We start from the raw sequence: 27056 nt of genomic DNA, 5'->3' as shown, positions 1-27056 counted from the left end.
TTAGAGGAGCTTCTGTGTTACACTAGTGTTATGCTTGATGTTTACTCCAGGATTGTGATAGCATAATATACTCAAGCCTAGCTCACATTACAATTAAGCTGTGTTTCCTAAAAGTAAAAATTTCCTAGACCATGGCTAGATGAGGCATGGTTATGATATTTGGCATATTGAATAATTCCACAAAATAATGATGAAAGTTAGCTACACTTTATCAATGAGAAATATATTTGCAGTAGCAGTGAAATCACATACAGTTAAGCCATGTCATAAGCATCAAAATACAACTGATCAAAATGCAACAATTCTTATCAACTAATCAATTTTACATGCAGATGTGTGATCAGTAGCTGAGGTATGACTTGAAGTACCTCAAGGGTAGCTACACACATAACATAGAGTCACACTATCCAAACAGTTTTGATTAATTATATGCAATCCTGATATGATAATTGTTTGGGAAAAGTAAGTATACTGTTAAGTAGCTAGCAGGCATGATTATTGCTTTGGGGATGCAAAATTGTAGTCTGACCATGGCAGTTTTGATATGACATGTGTTTGGGAATAATAGGTAAGGTTACATGTACATAGGTGTAGGTCACGGTGTACGTGACTATCTTTTGGGAAAATGTTGTCCAATGTGGTTAACAATACTAGTGGTTACAATTACGCGGATTCTTTAAATAGACAGAATTCTGCCACATTTCACATTTGAAATTCTAGTTGTGTGGGAACAATGTTATCTAGTGTGTTCACTTTTCCAGTGCTGTGTCTGCTAGTGTTAACTGTAGCACACCTGAGTGTGTCTCAGTTGACTGATGAAGATAAACAACTCTTGTTAGATCTTCACAACAGGGCTAGGAGTATGGTGGATCCTATTGCTACTAACATGGAGGAAATGGTAAGTTGCTAGTTGACATATACCTAATGACTGAAGTGCATAGCTCTATCTTGTGGCTACTAATATAATTTAACTTTGTGATGTTACAATAATATTATGCTCTCAGATCTACATACAGTATCAGAAGAAAGGAGAAATATAGGTCATAAAAAATGAAAAAAATGAGGAAATTAATTGGAGTATAGACGATGATTAAAATTAATGCTGTCGAGTGAGTGGATTGATGAATATTTGGTTGGCAGTGTCAGAAATGGTCAGAAGTTTAAGAAGTGCATGTTGTATATTGTAACAGCTACGAAATTTCCATACTATTTTGCAAACTGTCAGTGTGCAGCAGTCAGCATGCATGTCTACATGGGTACAAGCTATTAACGTGCATGACCATCATAATATGCATGTTAATAGCTATCTTAGTTTAGGTGTTGACTGAGAGCACTGATAAGAGCTAACTAAATGTGATTGAGCTAGTGTTCTTGTACACATGTCAGTCAGACTGTAACATGTGTGATTTCATGTAATTTCTTGCATCACAATAAACTGAATTGAAGTTAACATGCTTACTGTGGGTGTAGGATATGAACCTACAAACAGTTATTGTGAGTTAAGCAGCTGCACAGTGATGCTACATTGGTTATCAAGCATTATTTGATTTGTAAACTAGCTTAACAGCTAGGTTTCAGGTCAAATGATGTATCATTCCATCAAAGATTTGGGGTGTAACTAATCACTGGACTGGACTACTGGACTGGAACACTGGACTGGACTACTGGGCTGACATATTTTTGGTTTTTACACATTCTGAGGTTGGTTTTATTGAGTCTTGCTAGCCAAGGGCCTTCAGAAAACTTGAAGTCTGCTACTAAAATGATCAGTGTGAGGAGTGGAATAAGCAAAAATTTACTTCTACTTCTATTATGTTCTTCTACAGTACACATACTATACTCCTTATCAGTATACTACATGGAATGTGCTAGTTATGGTTAATCAACAATAAAGTCTTGGAGGTAGTAACAAGCTTGTACAATGCTAATAAATTTGGTTATATATTATAGTACACCAACCAGCACATGTAAGAACTAATCATGATAGCAGAAAAACCCTACAGTTGTGCAATGAGTTTGTATATTGCATGTAGGAATGAATTTAACTACAATAGATTATCTAGAAAGGATAGGTTGTGTCCAGGGGTCTGAGCTATTTAGTTCAAGGGTTCATAGGTAGCACAAATATAGTAAAATGATTTTTGGTAGCTATTGCTATATCTCCAAAACGAAGTGTATAAATGTTGTAAAGCATAACAAGTAGTGAGAAGTCAGTTTTAGCTTACTCCACTCCTCACACTGATCATTTTAGTAGCAGACTGCAAGTTTTCTGAAGGTCCTTAGCTAGCAATACTCAATAAAACCAACCTCAGGATGTGTAAAAACCAAAAATATGTCAGTCCAGTAGTCCAGTCCAGTGTTCCAGTCCAGTAGTCCAGTCCAGTGATTAGTTACACACAAAGATTTGATGGTTTAGCTGCATTCATGTACATGTGTGGTATTATATATATATATATATCCACATTGTATGATATGAAAATATTCAAGTTTACACCCACATTGTGCTGACATTATCCTGGTCCTACTACTATAAAAGTAGTTTTGCCTCAACATTCAATCAGAAAAGGCAGTTTTAGTCAAAAGCTGTGTTCAGCTGCAACTGAATGGGGACTGGACCAATAGGAAAAAATTTGTTAAAGGAGACCAGTCAACAGTAGTTCATGGCCGCCAGATTAATATCATTCATCTTAGTACAGATCACAAGGAAAATAAATGACAGTTTCGGTTACAGTAATTATAAGAATGACAACTCAAGTCTAAAGTGTATTGTGCTTTAGCTGTGGTAGAACCAGAAGTGGTTTATAGGAATGTATGCTTTCACTTATCATGTTAAAGCTGTGTTGTAAATTAATTGTATAGAAAATTATACCTAGATTTGACCATGTGTAATAAATATATGCATGCACTTATTTCTTTAGACTTGCTAATTTAAATTTAACAACACTGCAATGATATACATGTAGACAATTAATAGTATCTGTAGTGTTCATCCTGAACACTTGCATAGCTAGTTAGTTACATAGTGATTGTTGTACACAAGTTATCATATCACAGTTACACTTTGTAATCAACAATATTAGCTTTTGCTCTGAAACTGTACTATAGTAAGGTGAAGCTTGCAAGTTTAGGAATCTAAACAGAATTTTAAAAATTTAATTTCTGTGATGTGAGAATTGTTATGTGAAGTATGCTGACTTGTAAAAGCTTCTGTAAAACCTACACAGTTGGAGGTGATGGTTTAAGAAGCCACAAACTGTATCCGCAACGATCAGCCTAAAGGTCTGTTGCAACCACCATAGTTCCAATTTCTCAAATGCGTAGTAACCAAAGATAACAGGTGGAAATATAATTTTTCATAAACAACAAAGTGTGGTTAATGGAATACACTGGTAAGAAATTACAACAAGGAATGCAAAAAAATTGCTACATTTATATATGTAGCTTCCAACTCATATTCAATGTATTATAGGCAACTAATACCTGTAGCAAAGCTATTCTTTGTTTAATAAACTGATTAGGATACTTCCCTCTTTCACTGTAGTGTATATAATATAATTACTGTATCTGTCTTGTTCTTTAGAATTTATGTGGTTTTCTGGCTACCCTTGTATTTGTAATTTGACTTGTGTAATTGGTCTACTGCACAAGCTGGTGCTGCCATTTTTACATACATGCTTACACGAGATATATAAATCAGTGCAGTGTGTATTTCTGTAAGTACCACCATGCATGGCCAAGAGAGAGGAATAAAAGCAACAGACAAGAAACAGCTGCTAGACAAACAACAGTGTTGTATTTTTTTGGTCGTTGTTTTGATACAAGGGTATATACGAGCTTGTTTTATCATGCTCATTAAATGATGTCATTGTTTTTTTTTAACCCGCTTCCCTTAATTTCACCACAATCACTCAATATAAAAGTAATGACATCATAGGTGTGATGTGATGTAATCACTGTTAGTAAACTGGCTAAAAGTCCATCACATGTGTGACTTCCTGACAGTAGAATGTGATGATACTTGTTTCTGGTCATTGCTGTATACTTCAATGATATTTGTGATACTAACTAAGTAACAATATGCCGTAGAGTGGACAACCAGCAAACAGTTGTGGGTATACCATAATGTGATGTGTTTGATGATTAATAACATGTGTTCTCCAACTTACAGGAATGGAATGATGAACTTGCTGGAGTTGCTCAAGCTTACTCGACAAAATGTAGTACTCAGCCAAACTATGACAGAGCCAGCCAAGCCACATCATTTAGTACTGTTGGTGAAAACTTGGGAACAATTTCACCCCCATCTTCTGCCAGCTACGATGCAATGTTTGAAACATGGTTTAAAGTGAATCTGCTATACAACTACACTACTGGAAAATGTATTATAGATGGAATATGTGACTCATATAAACAAGTAAGTTGTATAATTTGTTAACAGAGTAGAGTGTATATTTGGTGTAGTCCATTACCTGTACCCAAAATGGATAATATTCATTAGGTCCACATTATCACAGACATAACCCCTATTAACTTGTAAAATTAAGTCCTAATTATCCTAACATTCTTTGTTAACTTTATTTGTAATAATTTATCACCATCATTAGTGATTGATAGTAAACTTCTAACTGAATCAAGGGTTGAAGTTATTGAGCAATCTGTTATCATCATAAATGTTATCCTACTAGGCAACATGTAGCTATAGTACAATGTATGTATCATTGCCACATCATGTCATCTCATTGTACTACATGTATAAAATATACTTAAAGTATATAAATTATGCTGACTTATGTAGCATGTTCTTCATGATAGCTGGTGTGGGCAACATCTAATCAACTTGGTTGTGGAGCAACTCAATGTAGTTCTGTAGAAGGGTCCTCTATCACTGGTAGCTCCATTGTTGTTGTGTGTAACTATGGACCATCGTGAGTGACATGTTTGCAATGACTCTTGTCACTGTGTTTATTTGATAGTGGAAATTTGGAAGGAAAATCTCCTTACATGACTGGAGATTTATCATGTTCAAATTGTCCTGATGACAAGAAATCCTGTGTGAATAATCTTTGTAGTAATGGTGAGTTAAACGCACGTATATCATTGCATGTTAAAGAGTTGATTCTGGTAAAAATATCATGTATTAAGTCATCTTACCATTATAATTCCATGGAACAATTGGGGACAATTGAAGGGGTCAGCGGCAAAAGGGGACAAGTGCCATTTGAAAATTTAGGTGACCACATAGTGGGCATTAAACAGAATTTTGGTATATAATTGAATTATTGTAATATTTGCTAAAAATCAATTTGAGACTGCCATGAACTTTTAAACTCTGTTGTTTACTTAATGACAATATTATTCACATGGTTAAAACAAGCCATTCAAATTTTTAGAAAATGGAAAATCTAAAATGGCACATGTCCCCTTTTTCCACTGACCCCTTCAATTGTAACTGTGGTCAAGACTCTTACCCGACAGCACACAGTTTAAGCAACATGTTTAAATCTCTGAAGTTGACTTGACTCACACAACATACAAAATTACATATTTCAGTAAAAGCTTATTAGCTTATGCAATCTTATATGCAGTATACAACAGTCTTAAATTGTGGGGATTAGTGGCTATGATGGTGAGCACAGTTGGGGTCTTTTAGCTGAAGATCATGCAAATATACATACCTGGAATTTACTAGGAAAGTATCTAACACACTTGTATCATGTGAGGCAAACTAAAAGGCTTTGTATGTACCAACAGAAATTCTTGATGTCATGTGATACCTTGTTCTTCACAAAAATTAGACCACACTTATTCTCATGTCTGACAGCTATAGCTACCTTGTGTTAATATAATATGCTGTACATATAATTTCTGTAGATTGCAGTGCTGATGAAGTTACAATAGATGGTATTAGTGTAGCTGGGAGAACTGTATCTGTTGAATTTTCATCTGACCCAAATGCCAGGTTTAGATGCAGGCTGAACAATCAAAAGTCTATGCAATGTGAGTGCATGTACTTGTAATATTAGTGTATAAAACTGGCTACAGGCTGGATGTGTCAAAGCTGATCATGTACACAAATAATGTTTTACCTCACACCACATAACATGTTCTCATTACAGGTACCAGTCCTGTGACATATACTGGATTGAGTAGAGGAAGGTATCGTGTTACTATACAAGCTGCTTGTCCTGGTCAAAGCTTCCGAGATGGGGCAAGGAAAATGGCACGCTTTGGAGTAGCTACCCTAGTGAAGCCAAATTAAAATGGTGGATTGAACATTTGCATTAGAACACCTTTAGCTAGGCCATTATTGACATTATTTTATTAGAATTCATTGATAGATACAGACACATGTTGTAGCTTATTGCTTCTGTGGGCTCAGAACAGTAGAGCTCTTACAACATTATTAGATTGTTAAATAATTCAGATTAATCAAGGACATAGGCTCGAGGCCTTTTACTCAATGAAATATTCACACACGCACACGCACACGCACACACACACACACACTCTCACACACACACACACACACACACACACACACACTACACACACACACACACACGCGCACGATGTTTCTTTGAGAAACAATAAGTGGCTAAGGTTAGGTGCATGACCAGACTTTTGGAATACAAGGTTGTAGTTCCAGCTAGAGTTTTAATTAATGAATAGCACTGGTATGATGAGAAGAGATACGTAGGTGTGATTACCTATTATAGTAGTTGCAACTGACATGACTATTTTTTTGACCATTGTGCATGTGGTTGGCTAGACTATTCTCTATAACCAATTGATTAATTGGATTAATGCATTTTTCTATGTAATTTTGTATATTGAAAATTTTTCTTCATCAAATTTATCTATCAAACATGCTGCTTGATGTAAAAATAAGGGCAAAAGTGGCTTTGCAATGTTTAATTCCAACAAGCAAGCAATAACAGCTCTTTAGTGTATCCATTATGAACAAAACTGTATGCAATTTTGTGGCCAAAAGTTTAATTACTCTCCGCAATAACTGATGAGTTGTCCAATTATTGCATAACTGATTTACAATCTTAATTGCTAGCTGTCACCTGCGAGACATGACACAGCCTCCTGCAAGTTACTAGTCCTGCCTCAGGAGGATTTGCCTGTGCTGACTCATAGCACTTGAATGGCCCCAGTGTTGGTTCACTAGGTATGTATGACCATGTAGCAGCAGCCCAAGGCTTCTATGGGTGTATTTATGTGTGTGTCTATCTGTCTGTATATTTGCGTGTATGTGTGCGCGCATGTGTGTGTGTGCGTGTGTGTGTGTGTGTGTATGTGTGTGTGTGTGCACTACATATAATTATATGCATGTGGATTTATGTTCATCATTATTATTTTAAAACTACATACCCTAGCTATATACTGTATTTTGGAACTATTATCCATTGCAAAATAACCATGCTACAATATTTAACTACAGTGAAGCCTCAGTTATCCAAACCCTTTGGGACCAGGGGTAGTCTATAAGTCTGAAAAGTCTGTATCTCTGAAACTGTGTATAAATAACAAAGAAAAATGTTAAAATATCAGTTTTTCAACTACCCTAGAACAGTCACCACTCTAATAGAGCAGTCATTTCCGTAGTTCGGTTAACCAAGAATCCGGATAAGTGGCGTCCGGATAACTGAGGCCCCACTGTATGAATTGATTTTTACGATTCTAAGTCTAGTCATCAGTGATAGCCATTCTTCTCTGCAAGAGACATAACATTCATTTCCAATCATGCCAGTACAAAGCATCAATCCACAACAAAGCAGGGGCTGATACAGGGGGGATGGGGTGGCTAGCCACACACCATGAATTGAACTACTTTACTTACACATGCAAATCAAAGCATTAATAGCTAAAGTACTCATACTAATCATAAAAATCACTTGTAGTACACATTTGTCTGTTATGTTTAGTCACTGAAACTCTTTGTATATTTGTTCAACATTTAGTGGGAAACTAAATCCTTGCATTGCCAGCACTTTGAGGTTACCCAGTCTTTCATTACTCATAATAGCTACTAGCATGTCACTTACCAGTGTTTCTTTAGGTTCAGTACAAGTGGCCAGCACAAAATTTACATTTATAATTTTCAGTTAAAATCACTTCCAGATTCAATCTCAGGAGGGAAAATTTCAAAATTTTCCTTGGGGGCATGCCTCCAGACCCCCCAAGTAGAGCATGCTTCACACACTGACCCTACTTTGATAAATCCCCCTTCATTATATGGCAGTGTTCATTGTATAGAAAACTATCAAAAGCATGTAACTAAGCCAGCCACGCCCTCTGATTTATTTCTGGATCAGCCCCTGAAAAGCTAAAATCACATACCATAACATACTGTAAGTAAAAAATAAATTTGAATTTAAGGGATAATAATCACTGGCTGCTGTTTATATGATTGTTCTCCCATTTTTCTAATGGTGTTGAGTATGAGTTCCACCATTGAATGGATTTATAACAGAATATCATCAAAAAAGTGAATGTAGAACACTGCCTTACAAAACTGTCAGAGCTAACATCCAAATATTGGTGGTTGAAGTGGTATGGTCCAGGGAGCACACATTGGTTATCAACAATAAAACTCATGAAAAGTTCTGCTGATAGATCCGGTAAAGGCAGCCATACCAGATATTTGACACCGGCTCTATATGTGATCATATAGTCCCATGGTCTGGGTCATATCTCTTTCAGGAACTATAGAGGGTGGAGATCAACTGTATCATTTCAATCAGCATCAGACTAATTATTAATTTTTTCCATAGTTTTTCACATTTTAGTTACATGTTTCTGACCCCCTGTATTTACAGGCTTTAAGCCTTTTCACAGGTCCCTAGTGGGATAGCATTCACAGAATAAGAATGAACAGTTACTTATTGGTCCATATGTAAGCTGTATGGTTTCCTCCAAGACTTTGTAGTCTCATTACTCTGAAAGTTAATCCACCTGTCTGTTGCACCACCAGTAGCTAGGGTTGGGAACTGTGTCACAGTGTGTAGAGCCTAGTAACAGCTACAGAGAACCAGCTACTAACAGAAAGTAAAGGAATGGCCTTTTTTCAACTTAAAATGTTAATTCAAAAGTGCTGGGCCAGTATTCTTCATTGTAATTATATGTAATTCATGAAATATGTATAGCCGACAATGTGGTATAGTGGCTAATGCAGCAGCTGCTGCACATGTAGCTAGCTATGCTAGCAATAACTGACAACTGTGTGTGAAACTAGTAAGTCAAGTAGCAATGCTATCTATACACAGCATACACATAGCTGTTGCAATGCAAGTGTCACTTTGTGTTAGTATGCATTATAAGTCATATCTATAGAATTAAATGATGTGATGGTTCAAGTGGTAGGGAACACTTCAGTGTACAAGTCACCATAACTCATGGTACATGGTCCAGTATCATCTAACACCTGTTGTATGGGATGACATCATATTATGTCACAACAAATAACAGTAGTGGTTACCTCTACTCCAGCACACATGGCAAAGCACCTATTAGCATAGGTCTGTCCATCTCCTCCACACACAGGCTGGCACACATCTCGACAGTCACAATATGAGTTACAGTATCCAATAATGTCCGATAACGTAAAGGCCATACCAGCTGTTGGTAACACAACATCTCGGTCCACTGCTGGGATACATGCTGTACTTGAGCCACACCTGTGAAGGAGTACAATAATTATACACAATTCTATAGTTGGTCACATAGTGGGTGCACAGTATGCATGTACGTATAACTACATTATTAATGTGACTAAATCAACAAACAACTAATAAACAGGAAAATTTTTATAAATGAAGATAATTTCTGCATGGACTAAATTCACACATGGATATAGAATGCAGAAGCTCTATAGATTTTTACTAGGTCTTCAAACAACATGTTATAGTGCCTTAAAAAGTCACAGTTTGGCATATTACAGTTATACAGTTGGTACTGACAATTATTTCTTGCAACAAGAATTTCGAACACAATCATCCAGAAGTCATAATATAGTTTTAGTAGTTTTAATGACATACTGGGTCAGTGGATACACAGTGGTAGTTTTACATAAGCACCATTGATGTAGAATAAAATTTTCTGTGATATGTACACAAACATCCATAAGCACTTGAGTGCCTGGCAAGTTGTGACAACTATTCAAAAACAGAAAAAAAAATGGTGACAAATAAAATTGCAGCTTGATATGTTGCAATACTGATTTATTAATTTGATGTAACAGTGCAGCTTTTGAGAAAGAATAGTGTCTAATTCCCAGGGGTTAAACCAGGAGCTGGCAAGTGGAAGGGCACAAACAAGTTAAGTTGAAGGCAGTTGCTGGGGAGAGCAGCTGATTCTCTTGTTATATTAGTTACAGTATTTTTGAAGTAGCAAATAATTATTTTTAGAGGTACTTAGTATGCATGAAGGTGCTGGTTGACAGTTTGACAGTTGAATTTGATTTCAGAGTATTTCTGCAAATACATGTTTTTCGTGAGTTATATAAATTTGTCTTAGCCTGACAAGATTAGTAATTCAATCAAAAGAAATATGGCTCCTCCAAAAGGGAAGGGAAGGTATTTGCCCCAAATGCCCCATCCTGGATCCACCACTGATTCCTGCTAGCATACTAATTTTCTGTCTGTTAATTTTCAGCAGCAACCACCTCTCACTAATTCTGCTTGAAACTTAGTCACTTCATTTTCCCTTCTATTGCCTATGCCTACCTTCTGCTTGATACCTAGCTATTACATGGTACCATTTCAAGAAGTGCTTTAGCATCACAAGCATTCCTCCCAAGTCTCTCCATGCATACATAATGATTATTCTAACCTAAAGTCAGTGTTATCTCCCAGTCGGCACTCTTGACCGGCCACACTGTAGTTGGTGCAGTAGTTTACCATACCAATTGTAGTAGAGGTGGTGATCCCAAACATGTCATTGTGTATCTTGGATATCTCATCATGTGACAACACTGTGTCCTGAAGTGCTAAATATCTAATTATTCCATCAAAGCGGAACCTCCTTGTCCCTGGACGACCTCCAACATAGAGCATGTTATACTGCAAATAAATGATACACAATATTGATAGAATCATAGATGAGGTGAAAATGGATAAATTTTATAGTAACAAAAGCTGCCCCTGGCAACCTGAAATTTACAGTATTTATAAGAGTAAATGTCTAAAATAACATCTCCAAGTTTTAAAGGATAGCATACATATTACAAATCATGAGATATGACATTTTATAGTTCCCATACATGGTCTTTGTGAGGGAGAAACAGTTGCCCCTTTTGTACAATCACATAGATAACCTATTATGGAAAACATCAAATACAAAATGTGACATCTCAATCTATCACTACTTGTAGTTGTAATTGTCAAAATAATTAAGCTCTCCAAGTTTTAGAGTATATAGGCTGACATTTTTAAATTTGTGGTTTTCCTATAGATTATCTCTGTGATTGTCCAAAAGAAGCAACTGTTTCCCCTCACATAGACAATGTATGGGAAAACTGCAAATTTAAAAATGTCATATGTATCTCTTGAACTACATAAGCTATTCTTTTAAAACTTGGAGAGGTTATGCTAGACATTCACTCCTACAAATGATGTGAAATCCAGGTTGCTAGGGCAACAGTTAAAAGTTCCTTATGATGAAATTCATCTATTGATTGAGTTGAACCTTGCTTTAATGTCAACAATGTCACAGATGTGTATGGTATACCTGGCTAGGATCTGTATGTCACTAATGATCATAGTCAGATCTGAGGGGGGGCCAAGGGGGAGGCTTTGTTTCCCCTGGCCGTTTTCTTGCTCCCCCTCCCCATCCCTTGGACTTACAGGACTATATTGACACCAGAAACTGGAATCATGCATTCACATTGTATTCAGAAGTACAGAAAGCCAATGGGGAAACAGAAGACAACAGTTATAAATGCACTTTACAGCTATAAAATGTACACTGTAAAGAAATAAAGTGAGGCAAATAAGATTAAATTTTTGTGCCAAAATTGAGATACTCTAATAGAGCAGTCACTACTCTAATAAAACAGTCACAGTTCTAATTTCATCAATAATAATTATATAATGTCCTCAGTAATAATTATATTTTGCAATACTACCTTATTTTGATTCAGTACACTTTTTACCATCAAATAGGTTTATCTCAGGTATGCTAAATAATTTTATATGCTTTGTAAAGCATACACTTTCTCAGTTAAATAGCTATCAAAAATGTTCCCAAGTTTAAGCCCAGGAGGTCTAATCTTAAAAAATTTTTTGAAAGATTTCCAACTAAAGTCTTAGAAAGTGCACGTCCTCAAGTATACCAAACAAAGTTATGCAAATGAATATAACTTGTGTACTAGAGTTCCATTCTTCTCCTCTTAGTGGAACAAACACTATCTTATCATAAAACTTCTTTCCCCCCCTCAGCCCCACTAATAGCATTTCCTTGATCCATCTATGCTAATGATATCTTCTATGAAGCTAAACCTATGTGGTATGTTACAGTCGGGTGATCAACTTACTCTGGGATTAAACTCAGGTCGTCCTATCAGTGACTTGCTGCGCTCCACAGCACCATCAATGTACAGTACACATCTGTTGTTAACACTGTCCACTACAACAGCAATGGATTGGAATGTAGTGTTGTCCAGTAGCACATCATCAAATATGATTATGTCACGTGATCCTCCAACTGTACGGTATGGTACCCAAACTTGTTGCTTAGTGGAACGTAAGTACAACCCAAAATCTCTGAACTGATCATTGACACCTTTAGCAACGACATATCCATCATTGTCAGCAGTTTGTTGTACTATAGCAAATATGGTGATATCCCTCATCACATCAGGGTGGTCATCAGCTGGTTTGTGAATTATTACCGATCCATTAAATAATGTATTACTGCTGACTAACACCGTCATGACTCCAACTGGTTGCTCATCATTTCGTGGAAAATAGTTACTGGGGTAGGCAGGGTATTCCCTGACCCCACAGAACTGGTTGGACAAGCAGTCATCATCAGTTTCACAAGCTACACAATAAACATGTTAGTAGTACACTATATGATGATTACACTCACTATCTTGTGCTGGTTGACACTGGTAGTCATCATTGATATCAGATAAACAGGCTGACTGTGGGTTACACCTATATACAATAAATAATGAAAAACAAGTGAAATTATTATTTGTGAAGTGAATTTGTAATACGTTTTAATGAGATTCTGTATTTACTACTTCAAACACTGCTGCTGTCTGTATTCATAGAACATGCAGCATTCATAGAAAATGCAGTACAAGCAGCTGTTTCAAGAGATTAAAACAGCACAATGGTAATGCCAAGTGCTGCATTAGTCTCAAGACACTTCTGAATACTGTATTTTTATACACACAAGCATAGGTGTCGTGTACTTCCATAGATGTCATCTGCTGCTTTCAGTGAATTAGTTTTACTAGGTTTAGTGACTTAATGCCATGCAGATCATCAACCAAGATCAGCTGTGAGCTGTTGCATTCTTTCATACTGTGCTGGTAAATCTGACATAACTGTAGCTACTTTATCCAGCCATACGATGATACTGTATAGAAAGTACAGCACAATTCATCACTTTGATCCTTCCATGCAAAATACAAATTATATACAGTACATGTACAATAACACTATAGCATGGTATCATTATGACTATGTGTGTGATTGACCTATATACTGAGTGTTGAAGTAAATACAAAATTGGTCTAGTGCTGTATAAATCTTGCAATTTTTCATCAAACATAATGTTAATTTAACATTCAGTAGTTAGGGATGTATAATAGGCTCACTGACAGGTGACTTATGTCAGGTAAATTATGGCTGTGACATATTTGCAAAAGGTCAATGACCAACTTTTGTAATTCTAAGGTACAAGACAATTAATACTACAGTGTAAAAACTGTTAGGGCATTAATATGACCACTTTACCTGCTAAGGGTGGATACACAGAGACTTGATGGTTCCATTACAGGATGAGGACAGGTGGCATAGTCTGATAGGAATGGTTCACAAGTTCCATGCAAGTTGTCAAGAGCTGAGGAACACAGCAGTGAAATTTTTGCAGCGTCAAGTAGACACTGAAATACTGCTACAGACTTGATGGTGCCAGCAAAGCGATACAATCCTGGTATTCTGCCACCAACAAGAAGATGAGCAGGAGTGGCAGCACTAACCTGTTGAAACAATATATAACATATTGCTACAACCATACATTTTTCTGCATACATACACCTGTGTAAAAATATCTGAAATTCAGTACAATACAAGTACTATAAATTTCTCAGAGTGGAGCTACTTATCTGACACTAAATGAAATGTTGTTGTACATTTCAACTTATAGCAAATAAATTACTTACAATTTAACACTTACCCCATATGTAAAGTCAGGTGAGCTAATCTCCCTGAATCCAGCTGATGTACGATCAATGTATGCAGTGAATTGTGTTGGACTGACATTTATTACCAGACAGTGTTCATCACCATCAGCAAGTGATGGACTAAACCTGATACGTCTAAATTTCAAATCACCAGTATTATCAGTGTAATAGAATGTGAGGGTGGTCACTGTTGAGTTACTGTGTAGGTATACTGCAAGATTTCTCAACCTATCTGATGTGCCATAGAACAGCAAGTATCCATTATTATTAACAGTTTGTGATAGCCTTGCAACAATTGCCAAGTTTGCAGTGAATGTTGGATATCGACTTGGTGATACTGATACATAAGAATTTCCAGTCAGAGTAACTTCTGATGATAACAAAGATTTGTGCTCACAGTAATTGTCTGTAGGGCAACTTTTCTGACAAAACAGTCCACTGCTACAGTCTTCATCAGTGATGCAGTCATTGGTAGTCATGTCACAAACATATCCAGTAAACTCTGCAGTACAATCACATCTAAAATCATTAACAAGATCAATACAGGTTCCATTTATACAAGGATCTGGGAAGCACTCATTGATATCTGTTTCGCACATGCTTCCTGTTATTCCATCAGGACAAGTACACATATAACCATTAATAAGATTAGTGCAATTTCCATTATTTCTGCAAGGATTAGGTGTACAGTCATCTGCATCAATGTCACAAGTGTCTCCAGTAAATCCTGCAGTACAATCACACCTAAAACCATCAGTAAGATCAATGCAGGTTCCATTTATGCAAGGATCTGAGGTGCAATCATCAATGTTTACATCGCAAGTGTCACCAGTAAATCCTGCAGTACAATCACACACAAAACCATTAACAAGATCAATACAGGTTCCATTAACACAAGGGTCTGGGGAACATTCATCAATATCTGTTTCACATTTGCCTCCCGTTATTCCATCAGGACAAGTACACATATAACCATTAATGAGATTAGTACAATTTCCAATCCCACAAGGATTGGGTACACATTCGTCTATATCAACGTCACAAATGTCTCCAGTAAATCCTGCATCACAGTCACACCTAAAACCATTAACAAGATCAACACATGTTCCATTTGTACAAGGATCTGGAAAACACTCATCAATATCTGTTTCACATACACCTCCTGTTATTCCATCAGGACAAGTACACATATAACCATTAATGAGATTAGTACAGTTTCCATTGTTTCCACAAGGATTGGGTGAACATTCATCTATATCAATGCCACAAGTGTCTCCAGTGAATCCTGGATTGCAGTCACAGCTAAAGCCATTGACAAGGTTGGTGCAGATTCCATCACTAAGACATGGATTATTCGGAACACAGTCATTAATTTCATCCTCACAATTATGTCCAGTAAACCCATCACTACACATACATGAGTAATTACCCATCAATGGCATGTTTATACAAGTTCCATTATTCATACACAGCACTCCATCACAATAGTCTATTAGTTGTGAACAATTTCTAGAAGTGTAACCAGTTGGGCAAGTACATGTGTAGTTACTAGGACCTTCAGTAGTACATGTTCCATTATTCATACAGGGATTATCAGGATCACACTGGTCTATTATTGTCTCACAATCATCACCAGTAATACCTTCAGGACATTCACATCTGTAACTAGCAAATCCATCTCGACAGGTTGCATTATTTTGACATGGCTGAGATGCGCAATCATCAACTCTTTCACTACAGTTTTTTCCAGTAGAGTCTTGTCGACAGGTACAATTATAGTCAAGGAATAAATCAATACATTCTATTGAATTCACACCACAAGGATTAGGATCACATTCATTAGTTTCACTAGCACACAGTCTACCCTCATAACCTGGACTACATTGACAGGTAAAGTTGTTAACTTGATCTACACATGTCCCATAATTTAGACATGTCACATTCACACAATCATCAATGTTGACTTCACAATATCTACCCTCGTATCCTTGATCACACTGACACATAAAATCGTTGACCAGATCAACACAACCTCCATTAATACAGTCAACACCAGTACAATTGTCAATAACATCAACATCACAAACATCTCCAGTCCAAGGACTGGTACAGTTACAGGTAAATGTGTTATTACCATCTATACAACTTCCACCATTCATACAAGCTTGAGGAGGACAGTCATTAATATTAGTTGTACAGTTAGTACCAGTATAACCATCATAACATAAACAGTTATAAGAATTAATGAAGTCACTACAAATACCATTCACACAAGGTCCTGGTTGTGGTGTACACTCATCAATTGGGTCAACGTCACACCATCTTCCTGTTAGCGGAGGAGGACATGAACATGTAAAGTTGCCAGTAACCTCCATACAATCTCCACCATTCATACAAGGATTAGGATCACATCCAATAAACACTTCACAGTTAGTTCCAGCATAACCATTAGGACACACACAGTCTACACCACCATCAAGGGGTGTGTGTGGTACACATGTTTGACTCTCTAGACAATTTTCACATGGATCTGTGGGAGAAGGCCATCAATATGGCAAACACATGCATCAATACTTATACATTGTACTGTCCATATCATAGAAATTTCTGTAACTAAGAAATACCTGCTAATACGTAAAAGTGACTGACTTTAAATAATACAAGTAATGGTTGTTAAGTTTAATGGGCAGAGGAGAAAGTTACTACAGAGCATTCACAATCACTCTCCTGGGCTGAAAAAATGTAACAAAGTGGTAATTAGAATAAACAAACCAACTAATAGTAAACAGCAACCTCCGGGCTCCTTCCTTGTGCTTTCATCGAAGCCAAACTTCATTATGGTCAATATACTACAAGCCACATGACCAATTTGAGCTGTCCAGACAATGGAGGTGCCAGGCAGCCTGGATAATAGAGGTCTGGATAAGGGAGGTTCCACTGTATATATATATGCAGAAATTGTAGCTTACATACCTATCTCATACAGAATTACAATTGCTGTTTCTGATACTGTGCGATCCCCAACTGCAAGTGATGACAATTCAAACTGATCAATTACATTTTCATCATCAGGATCCAGGACTTGATCTGTTGTAATCGTTAGTAATATGTCTCCTGTAACTGGATCAAATACATCACTATTTCCCATTCCATTAATAGAAAAGGGTCCAATGTCTCGAGTTGTGCTCCCTGAAGCAAGTGTCTGAAAATCCACAAGTACTAACCCCACATCATTAGGCTCCTCAACAAGTATTAGTGCCTCAAACACAACAGTTCCAATAGGAGAGTACACATTGACATTAAATTCATAATGTGTAGCATTAAACTTTATGAAGTAATCTCTGGGGGCTGAAAAGAGAAGGTCTTAATACTATACTGCACTTGATAATTCCATTAAAAATAATAACTGTGAACTGCATGCCAAATTGTTCATTAGGAGTATTCGTATGTGCATGGAGACACACAGTGGTGAACTGATTCTAGAGCTGACATGCAGAGGGCACTGGTTATCAAGTTCTGGGGCATTTGTTTACACTGGTGGCACTCTTCTAATGTCCTGGGACTCTGTATAAAACAGAGTCCCAGGCATCTTATATAATACAACAGAGTCCATAAGAGTGCAATTGGATTGCTCCTCAATGCTGTAGGATTTTAGGTCTCAAAATAGCTTTGAAATGATACTAAATACATGAATGATGCTACACCCTTTTTTTTCAAATTTAATTTTTATAGGGGCCAGGACACCTTTACATAGCTATGATATGTGTATAATAACACTTACTTGTAGTACAGTTTCTATAGTTTATAGACACACCACCAGTTGTTCTATTAACAACTCCATAAGTTCCTGATGGACAGGTCATCACACATCGACCACTAACAGAGTCATAGAAAGTTGGGTAGTGACAACCTGTAGACAAAACCATATACTTATCATAAGACTGCTGGATTGTATAACATACTGGAACATATTGGAATAATCACTTCAAGTTGTTATATATTAGTTTCAAAATACACACATAAGTGAAGGAAACTGCTATCCATAAGTGCTTGTGTAATAAAACATTTGTGGCATTAAAGAATGCTTTCTCCAGACAGGTTTAATAACTTTTACAAACTATTTACCTCTCAACGATAGTTAAGTATTTAAAATTCATTCCAGTTTAAATATTATAATCACATAGTGATTTAGTTTGTCGTACGTTAGCCCTAATAGTAGGAGTGCAATTAATCCAGTTTGTTTCTGTAATTGCACTGTAACACTGGGCAGTAAACTTACCTTCAACAAGCATATTGAGTGTATTTGTAAAAGAGCTAACTCAGCCCTAGAATACATAAGAAGAAACACTCACTTCTGTCAGAGGAATATCAGAGTGAATGTATATTGAACATATGTCAGACCAATTTTGGAGTACGCAGCTTTTGTTTGATCCCCCTATACCAAGTAATAAATTGGAATCTCTTCAAAGGAGAGCTGCTAGATATGTAATGTCCAATTTTAACAGATAGCTACAGCAGTGTTAGTGAAATGTTTTCAACTTTACAGTGGGACAGCTTGAAGAAGGCACGAGATATTCAGTCTCTATGTGTTATTTATAAAATCTTAAATGGTTTAATAGACGTTTCACTCTCAGGATGCATGATTAATCTCTCTCATCACTAGAGGTCACAACAAAAGATTTGTTATATACAATATCTTCGACAGTTAATACGTAGCTACAAGTTTAGCTTTTTTCCATGAGTAATCCCTCAGTGGAATGCTTTACCAAGTGTCACTGTCAATGCACCAACTCTACAACAATTCTCTACACTTGCACACCAGTGATCTCTTCAATTACTTAATTACTATATACTTAATTAATTTACTTACCTAATTACTTACTTACATTCTAATTTAACTTGTAGCTAATCATTGTACTATGTTCATGCATATGAGTCTTACAATTATTAAGTATAAAATATAATAATAATTGAGATAACAGAATAACAGAAGCCATTTCAGTACAACAAGAAAGTGAACCATAAATAACTTACCGTAATTTTCTTGTAAAATAATTTTCGTATGCAAAAACTTGTGCGAAATTTCTCACACGAAAATTTTTGCATGAGATCGAATTACTCTAATACTAGTAGAGCAGTCATTCACGTAAATCATATGAAAATATTTTTGCATGGAAATTTTTTACACGAAAATAAAGGGAATTACGGTAAAGAGATTTACATTGCTCTTTGTCTTATAGCACTTCACACATGTCCACAGTCTCTACACTATGTGCTCAACGAAAGTGTTTATTTCTTTCTTCACAATTTACAACCTTAAAGTCACACCACAGTTGGTGCAATAGCCAGCAAGGTCCAGTATGCATGTACAATATCTAATCAAAAACAGCCAAGCTGTAAAAAAAGGAGTGCGGCCCTTGAAAAGGCTATGGTGAAAAAAGATGTGAAATCCAAGGTGGCGGCCAAGAAATGGCTGTGATGGTAGGTTAATGGTAAAAATTTTAATAACGACAATTCAGGTGAATTTGGTGCCGCTTGGTCAATTGGCACAAAATTCACCTGAATTGTTGTTATTAAAATTTTTACCATTAACCTACCATCACAGCCATTTCTTGGCCGCCACCTTGGATTTCACATCTTTTTTCACCATAGCCTTTTCAAGGGCCGCACTCCTTTTTTTACAGCTTGGCTGTTTTTGATTAGATTTCACTTCTTTTTGTATTTGTATACCCCAAAGCCGGCCTATGGCCAGCTTTGGGGCTTTTTAACCTATATATTTTTCTTTACCACAGGAAAAAGAAAAAGATGAATCAGATTTTATAAATACTTTAACTCATTCTGATTTTATCAGTAAATGTACAAATTATATATATAATGCATATATCAAGAGTTCATAATATAAAAAGAGAGAATATATTTATTTCATGTCAATTAATCCCCACAGGATAATTTGCAGCTGATTTCTCTACTGGGTGACTTGAAATGTAGCTGAACTCTCTACAGGGTGATCTGCTTGTATGTAGATGAACTCTTTACAGGATTCTCTCTACAGGGTGACTTGACTCTAGCTGAACCCTCTGCAGGGTTATCTGTTTGTAGTTGAATTCTCTACAGGGTGATTTGTTTGCAGCTGATGAACTCTCTACAAGGTAACTTCTTCTAGCTGATCTGTCTACAGGGTGACTTGTTTCTAGCTGGTCTCTCTACAGGGCGATTTGTTTGTAGCAGAATTCTCTACAGGGTGATGTGTTTGCAGCTGAACTCTCTACATGGTGGTTGCTTTGTAGCTAAACTCTCTAATAAGTGACTTCTTCTAGCTGAACTCTCTACAGGGTGATCTTTTCATAGCTGAACTCTCTACAGGATGATTTGTTTGCAGCTGAACTCTCTACTTGATGATTTCTTTGTAGCTGAACTCTCTACAGGGTGATTTGTTTGTAGCTGAAATCCCTACAAGGTAACTTCTTCTAGCTGATCTTTCTACAGGGCGATTTGTTTGTAGCTGAGTTCTCTACAGGGTGTTCGTTTGCAGCTGAATTCGCTACATGGTGGTTTCTTTATAGCTGAACTCTCTACAAGGGGACTTCTTCTAGCTGATCTCTCTACAGGGTGATTTGTTTGTAGCTGAACTTTCTACAGGTGATTTGTTTGTAGCTGAACTCTCTACAAGGTGATACTTCTAGGTGATCTCTCTACAGGATGACTTGTTTCTAACTGAACTCTCAACAGGGTGATCTGTTCATAGCTGAACTTTCTACTGGGTGATTTGTTTGCAGCTGAACTCTCTACATGGTGGTTTCTTTGTAGCTGAACTCTCTACAAGGTAATTTCTTCTAGCTGAACTCTCTATAGGGTGACTTGTTTCTAGCTGATCTCTCTGCAGGGTGATCTGTTCATAGCTGAACTTTCTACGGGGTGATTTGTTTGCAGCTGAACTCTCTATACATGGTAGTTTCTTTGTAGCTGAATTCTCTACAATGTGACTTCTTCTAGCTGAACTCTCTACAAGGTGACTTGTTTTCTAGCTGATCTCTCTACAGGGTGACTTGTTTCTAGCTGAACTCTCTACAGGTGATTTCTTTGTAGCTGAACTCTCTACATGATGGTTTTGTTGTAGCTGAATTCTCTACAAGGTAACTTCTTCTAGCTGATCTTTTTACAGGGCATATTTGTTTGTAGCTGAGTTCTCTACAGGGTGATTTGTTTGCAGCTGAACTCTCTACATGGGAGTTTCATTGTAACTGAACTCTCTACAATGTGACTTCTTCTAGCTGAACTCTCTGCAGGTGATTTCTTTGCAGCTGAACTCTGGTTTCTTTGTAGCTGAACTCTCTACAAGGTAACTTCTTATAGCTGATCTTTCTACAGGGTGACTTGTTTCTAGCTGATCTCTCTGCAGGGTGATCTGTTCATAGCTGAACTTTCTACGGGGTGATTTGTTTGCAGCTGAACTCTCTATACATGGTAGTTTCTTTGTAGCTGAATTCTCTACAATGTGACTTCTTCTAGCTGAACTCTCTACAAGGTGACTTGTTTTCTAGCTGATCTCTCTACAGGTGATTTCTTTGTAGCTGAATTCTCTACAATGTGACTTCTTCTAGCTGAACTCTCTACAAGGTGACTTGTTTTCTAGCTGATCTTTTTACAGGGCATATTTGTTTGTAGCTGAGTTCTCTACAGGGTGATTTGTTTGCAGCTGAACTCTCTACATGGGAGTTTCATTGTAACTGAACTCTCTACAATGTGACTTCTTCTAGCTGAACTCTCTACAGGTGATTTCTTTGCAGCTGAACTCTGGTTTCTTTGTAGCTGAACTCTCTGCAAGGTAACTTGTTCTAGCTGATCTTTCTACAGGGTGATTTGTTTGTAGCTGAATTCTCTACAGGGTGATTTATTTGCAGCTGAACTCTCTACAAGGTGACTTCTTCTAGCTGAACTCTCTACAGAGTGATTGATTTTTTTGCAGCTGAACTCTCTACATGGTGGTAGCTTTGTAGCTGAACTCTCTAAAAGGTGACTTATTCTAGCTGAACTCTCTACAAGGTGACTTCTTCTAGCTGAACTCTCTACAGAGTGATTGATTTTTTTGCAGCTGAACTCTCTACATGGTAGTTTCTTTGTAGTTGAACTCTCTACAAGGTAACTTCTTCTAGCTGACCTTTCTACAGGGTGATTTGTTTGTAGCTGAATTCTCTACAGGGTGATTTATTTGCAGCTGAACTCTCTACAGAGTGATTGATATTTTTGCAGCTGAACTCTCTACATTGTGGTTTCTTTGTAACTGAACTCTCTACAGTGTGATTTGTTTGTAGCTGAACTCTCTACAGGGTGATCTGTTCGTAGCTGAACTCCCTACAAGGTAACTTCTTCTAGCTGATCTTTCTACAGGGCTATTTGTTTGTAGCTGAGTTCTCTACAGGGTGATTTGTTTGCAGCTGAACTCTCTACATGGTAGTTTCTTTGTAGCTGAACTCTCTACAATGCGACTTCTTCTAGCTGAACTCTCTACAGGGTGACTTGTTTCTAGCTGATCTCTCTACAGGGTGACTTGTTTCTAGCTGAACTCTCTACAGTGGATTTGTTTGCAGCTGAACTCTCTACAAGGTAACTTCTTCTACCTGATCTTTCTACTGGGTGATTTGTTTGTAGCTGAATTCTCTACAGGGTGACTTTTTTCTAGCTGATCTCTGTACAGGGTGACTTGTTCCTGCTGAACTCTCTACAGGTGATTTGTTTGCAGCTGAACTCTCTTACATGGTGGTTTCTTTGTAGCTGAACTCTCTACAAGGTTACTTCTTCTAGCTGATCTCTCTACAACATGACTTGCTTCTAACTGAACTCTCTACAGTGTGATCTGTTCATAGTGGAACTTTCTACTGGGTGATTTGTTTGTAGCTGAACACTTTGCATGATTGTTTCTTTGTAACTGAACTCTCTACAAGGTAACTTCTTCTAGCTGATCTCTCTACAGGGCAATTTGTTTGAGCTGAACTCTCTACATGATGGTTTCTTTGTAGCTGAACTCTCTATTAGGTACCTTCTTCTGGCTGATCTGACTACAGGGTGACTTGTTTGTAACTGAATTCCCTACAGAATAATTTGCAATGTAATAAATTATAATTGAGTAAATTATAAATGCAGCTGAATGCTTTATTAGGGTGACTGTTCTATTAGAGTATCTCGATCTCGCATTTGCTACACGTAGTTGCCTTTCGAATCATAACTCAGTGGTTTGTAATCCGATTCTTCTGTACTACTGCAAGGACTTTCTATGATGATTATTCCAGCTACATACTGATTTTCAGCTCATTGCTCTAAGCGGTTTGCCTGGTAGATACAAAAACTAATAGTTTTTTTATTCATAAAAATCGATTGCGTAATTTTGACACAGGTCGGGTTTTGTGTCATATCTCCGTGGTCTTTATCCCGATTCCTTTCAAACCACAAAAAGGCACTCCTACGATGGTTGCTCCATCTACATATCAATTTTCAACTGATTCCTCAAAGGAGTTTACCCTGTAGGCGTGACAGACCTTCGACCTTATTTTACGCAAATAATCGGTCATAACTCCGTGAATGCTCATCGGATTCCTACCAAAGTTGGTACACAGATCCGCCTTAATGAGCCCTTTACGTGTGCCAAATTTCAGCCCGATCCGAGCACGCATTCGTGTTTTATGGCGGATTTTGCGAATGTGAGAAATGAAGAAGAAGTAGAAGAAGAAGAAAAAAACGAAGAAATTAAAACGAAATTTTGTTCGCTCGTATCTCGGAAATGGCTGGAGCGATTTTCTTCAAAGTTGGTGTGTAGACTCCCCTTACTGGCCGGCACCTCTCTAGCAAATTTGGTTCCAATCGGATAAGGGATCACAGAGCTACATAGGTGTGAAAATTGCGTTTTCTTTCTTCCTGTTAATATACTCACGGGTGGCACGCCGGCTTCTTGGGCCGCACGACACACTACCGTGTGTCTTGATACTGTATTCCTACATAATCAGTTGGTCCATTATAGCTATACATATTATGTGTCCTGGACAGACTGGACTCACTGATGAAATATTTATTATAGAATTCTGTCACATTTCTAAGTGGCTTGATAAAATTTCAACAATCACAAATTAAAATGTGACCAAATTTTGGAAATGACCCATATACACATCAAACAAATAGTTCATTAAAGCATTTAATGTTGAATGTCTTCCTATTTGTTGATACAAATACCTTAAACTACAAGAAAACTTTGTAAAAAGTGTTATGTCAATTGTTTCACATGCTACCATACAGATGTTTGGTCACAAAGCCTGGTGAGCTAGCCCTTCTGAGCATAAAGTTTCTGAAATTGCACTACTGACTTCAGCAGGATGCTAGACATGCAGGTTGGACTTTTCAAACTTGCAGGATATAAGCCAATTCAAGTGAATATCCAGTTGTACTACCATCCATTAGCTTCTCTCAGAAGCAAACGTAAATTATTCAGCTAGATACGCACTGAGCACTATATAAAGTGGTTAAATGTACAGTGTCCTTTACAGGGACAGTCCTTTAAGAGGTTTCGCTGTAAATGCTATTAGCAATTCACAAAGTAAACACCAGGGATTTAAAATTGTCCTCGTCTAGAGTAGGACTATGTACTAGATATATGTAGCTATGTAACATTTGCTAATCCTAGCTACACTCTAAATACCCTAAAGTGCAATGCAGGGAGTGCCACAGTGGCACTCAAGCACCACCGCAACATCCTGGATATGTTCTTATAACACCCTATGAGTGCTCACACTACATCCCATGACACCATGTGGTGATTTAGTGTGTCATAGCAACACCCAAGGGTGTCATTGAGGTGTTGTAGTAACATCCTGAGAGTGTATAAAGTGCCATTTGGCATCCTGGGTGTCATGGTAACACCCCAGTTTATTGATGAGGTGTAAGGGTGTCAAAGGATGTTTCTGTGACAATTTGGTGCTACTGCTGTATAACAGCCCTGTTTTTACAGTGTAGTAAAACAGGTAGTGGGTTTATTTTTGTGTGGTGCCTGATCTGAATCTCTATAAGGTAAGACATTGTAGCCCTTATGGTTCAGCATAAACTATTGCTTTGCAGTTGTTGATTGCAGCTCTGAAAATTCCAAGCTACTTTACAAGTATTCATACAGAAATGAGGATCACCAACAGCACACTGTAAAGCATGAAGTGTGCTTTGCACACAAAACGTGTCATTGGACACACTTTGGTGTCACAGGGCACACTTTTTTTCTGCAATGTACACTTCATTTTTTAGAGTGCAGACTTACGATTTTGCCAAATTAGAACAGATTCCTACATGAATAGTTTTTTTCCTCAAACCATCAGAGAATGGAATGCCTTAATCTTATGCACATGTTATAGAAACAATGTCGATCGATTTATCAAATAGATTATAATTAATCTGTACTTACTTTAACATGTATAGTTAGACTTTTATTTTCTTTGTAGCTAATTGTCTGGGACAAAGTTAATTCCATGGGTGACATCATGCAACATGCAGTGCTGTCTACCCAGTGTTAAATAAAAACTCATGCATCTAGCTAGCATGTAACTACAACTGAAGCTATATACATAACCACAGGTAGTTGATAGTGGACATAATCCCAAAGCTCACATCATAATTAACTAGTGTGTACCACAAGTGATGTGGCATGGCACAATGGTGAGATAATACAGAAGTCAAATAATGTATTGTAACAGGTTCTATTTAGCCCACATAGCTATTATCAGCTAGTCTCTTTAATCACAGATAATGTACACCTGTAGAAACATATGCGCTCACTTGATTAGTTTCACATCCATTGGGGTGTATTATTATCTATGCTTTAATAACAGAGTTTTACTGAATCCTTTTCACTGTCCTACTAGAGTAGATGATTGTTCTATTAGAGTGTTTCGATTTTATTCTTAAGCGTACAATCCCTTCTCGTGGATTGATTGGGCAATCTCCTATTCCATTTTCTATGTTCAAGTTGTTGTTGCTGTTGTTGTTAGTGCTTTCAAGATAATTATAATCATAGATAATATAATGTAATGCAACTGTATAGACTATATAAATATCTTTAAGTTAGTATTTATAGTCTTGTGCGCTTAAAAGTCGGGGCACAGGACTCAGGGTAAAAATTGGGAGGGGCTGGCGAATGTATTTCGTCACACCAATGCAAGTATATCCGCCACCGAATTGACGGTGTGATTACAATAAGAACTTACTTGTGATTGTCCATCCGTAACGAAGAACACAAAGTAAGCAGAGTAGTTTTTGGAGTAATGCCTGCTGCAAGCAAGAAGTATTCGGCATATTGCTATGAACACTTAATTAGCTAGACAGCTTTAAGTGAAGTTGCACTGCGGGATGATTCCGTACAAGGTACTGAATATCACGCTATTTACGATGGCCTGCTGAATTAGAAAACTAGTTATAAAGTATGTGGTTAACATTGATTGGGGTTATAGGTCAGGATCAAAGTTCAATTAACGTTAGGATTTACCCTTTGGTCTTGGTACTTGTAGCACCAACGTGATACCTGGAACCGGCTGATTACGTCAAGAGATTACGTAGTTATATCGAAACACGTGATAAAATAAATAAAAAGAAGGAAATACTGTAGCTA

At 37.2% G+C, this 27056-nt stretch overlaps 2 protein-coding genes across 2 annotated transcripts; one reads left to right on the top strand and one right to left on the bottom strand.

Annotated features, from left to right (window-relative positions):
- The first annotated feature begins 725 nt into the window (after window positions 1–725).
- LOC136265119 (peptidase inhibitor 16-like) lies at window positions 726–6432 on the top strand. The gene is made up of 6 exons (XM_066059913.1): window positions 726–898; window positions 4169–4414; window positions 4813–4925; window positions 4974–5074; window positions 5872–5997; window positions 6117–6432. Exons 1-6 carry the CDS (start codon window positions 734–736, stop codon window positions 6257–6259), a joined length of 894 nt encoding a protein of 297 aa, XP_065915985.1. The 5' UTR covers window positions 726–733; the 3' UTR covers window positions 6260–6432.
- Window positions 6433–9105: 2673 nt separating this feature from the next.
- Window positions 9106–26841, bottom strand: LOC136265114 (fibropellin-1-like). The gene is made up of 10 exons (XM_066059903.1): window positions 26656–26841; window positions 18204–18332; window positions 17396–17770; window positions 14416–16952; window positions 13974–14218; window positions 13096–13163; window positions 12539–13047; window positions 10837–11066; window positions 9485–9683; window positions 9106–9430 (listed from the first exon to the last, which is right to left on the bottom strand). The coding sequence occupies exons 1-10, from the start codon at window positions 26741–26743 to the stop codon at window positions 9359–9361; spliced, it is 4452 nt and encodes a 1483-aa protein (XP_065915975.1). The 5' UTR covers window positions 26744–26841; the 3' UTR covers window positions 9106–9358.
- Window positions 26842–27056: the final 215 nt, after the last annotated feature.

Source organism: Dysidea avara, chromosome 8, assembly GCF_963678975.1.
Source record: "Dysidea avara chromosome 8, odDysAvar1.4, whole genome shotgun sequence".
In the NCBI taxonomy this organism is placed as follows: Eukaryota; Metazoa; Porifera; class Demospongiae; order Dictyoceratida; family Dysideidae; genus Dysidea; species Dysidea avara.
Note: the sequence above shows the minus strand (reverse complement) of the source record. Positions and strands in the feature narration are given on the sequence as shown.

Excerpts from the sequence above, each read along its gene's own strand:
- LOC136265119 (XM_066059913.1), top strand. The coding sequence starts at position 734 with ATGTTATCTAGTGTGTTCACTTTTCCAGTGCTGTGTCTGCTAGTGTTA. Across the intron at positions 899-4,168 it reads CTACTAACATGGAGGAAATG|GAATGGAATGATGAACTTGC; the intron begins GTAAGTTGCTAG and ends TCCAACTTACAG. Across the intron at positions 5,075-5,871 it reads GAATAATCTTTGTAGTAATG|ATTGCAGTGCTGATGAAGTT; the intron begins GTGAGTTAAACG and ends TAATTTCTGTAG.
- LOC136265114 (XM_066059903.1), bottom strand. The coding sequence starts at position 26,743 with ATGCCGAATACTTCTTGCTTGCAGCAGGCATTACTCCAAAAACTACTC. Across the intron at positions 18,333-26,655 it reads TTACGGATGGACAATCACAA|GTTGTCACTACCCAACTTTC; the intron begins GTAAGTTCTTAT and ends TTTTGTCTACAG. Across the intron at positions 14,219-14,415 it reads CACCTGACTTTACATATGGG|GTTAGTGCTGCCACTCCTGC; the intron begins GTAAGTGTTAAA and ends TTGTTTCAACAG.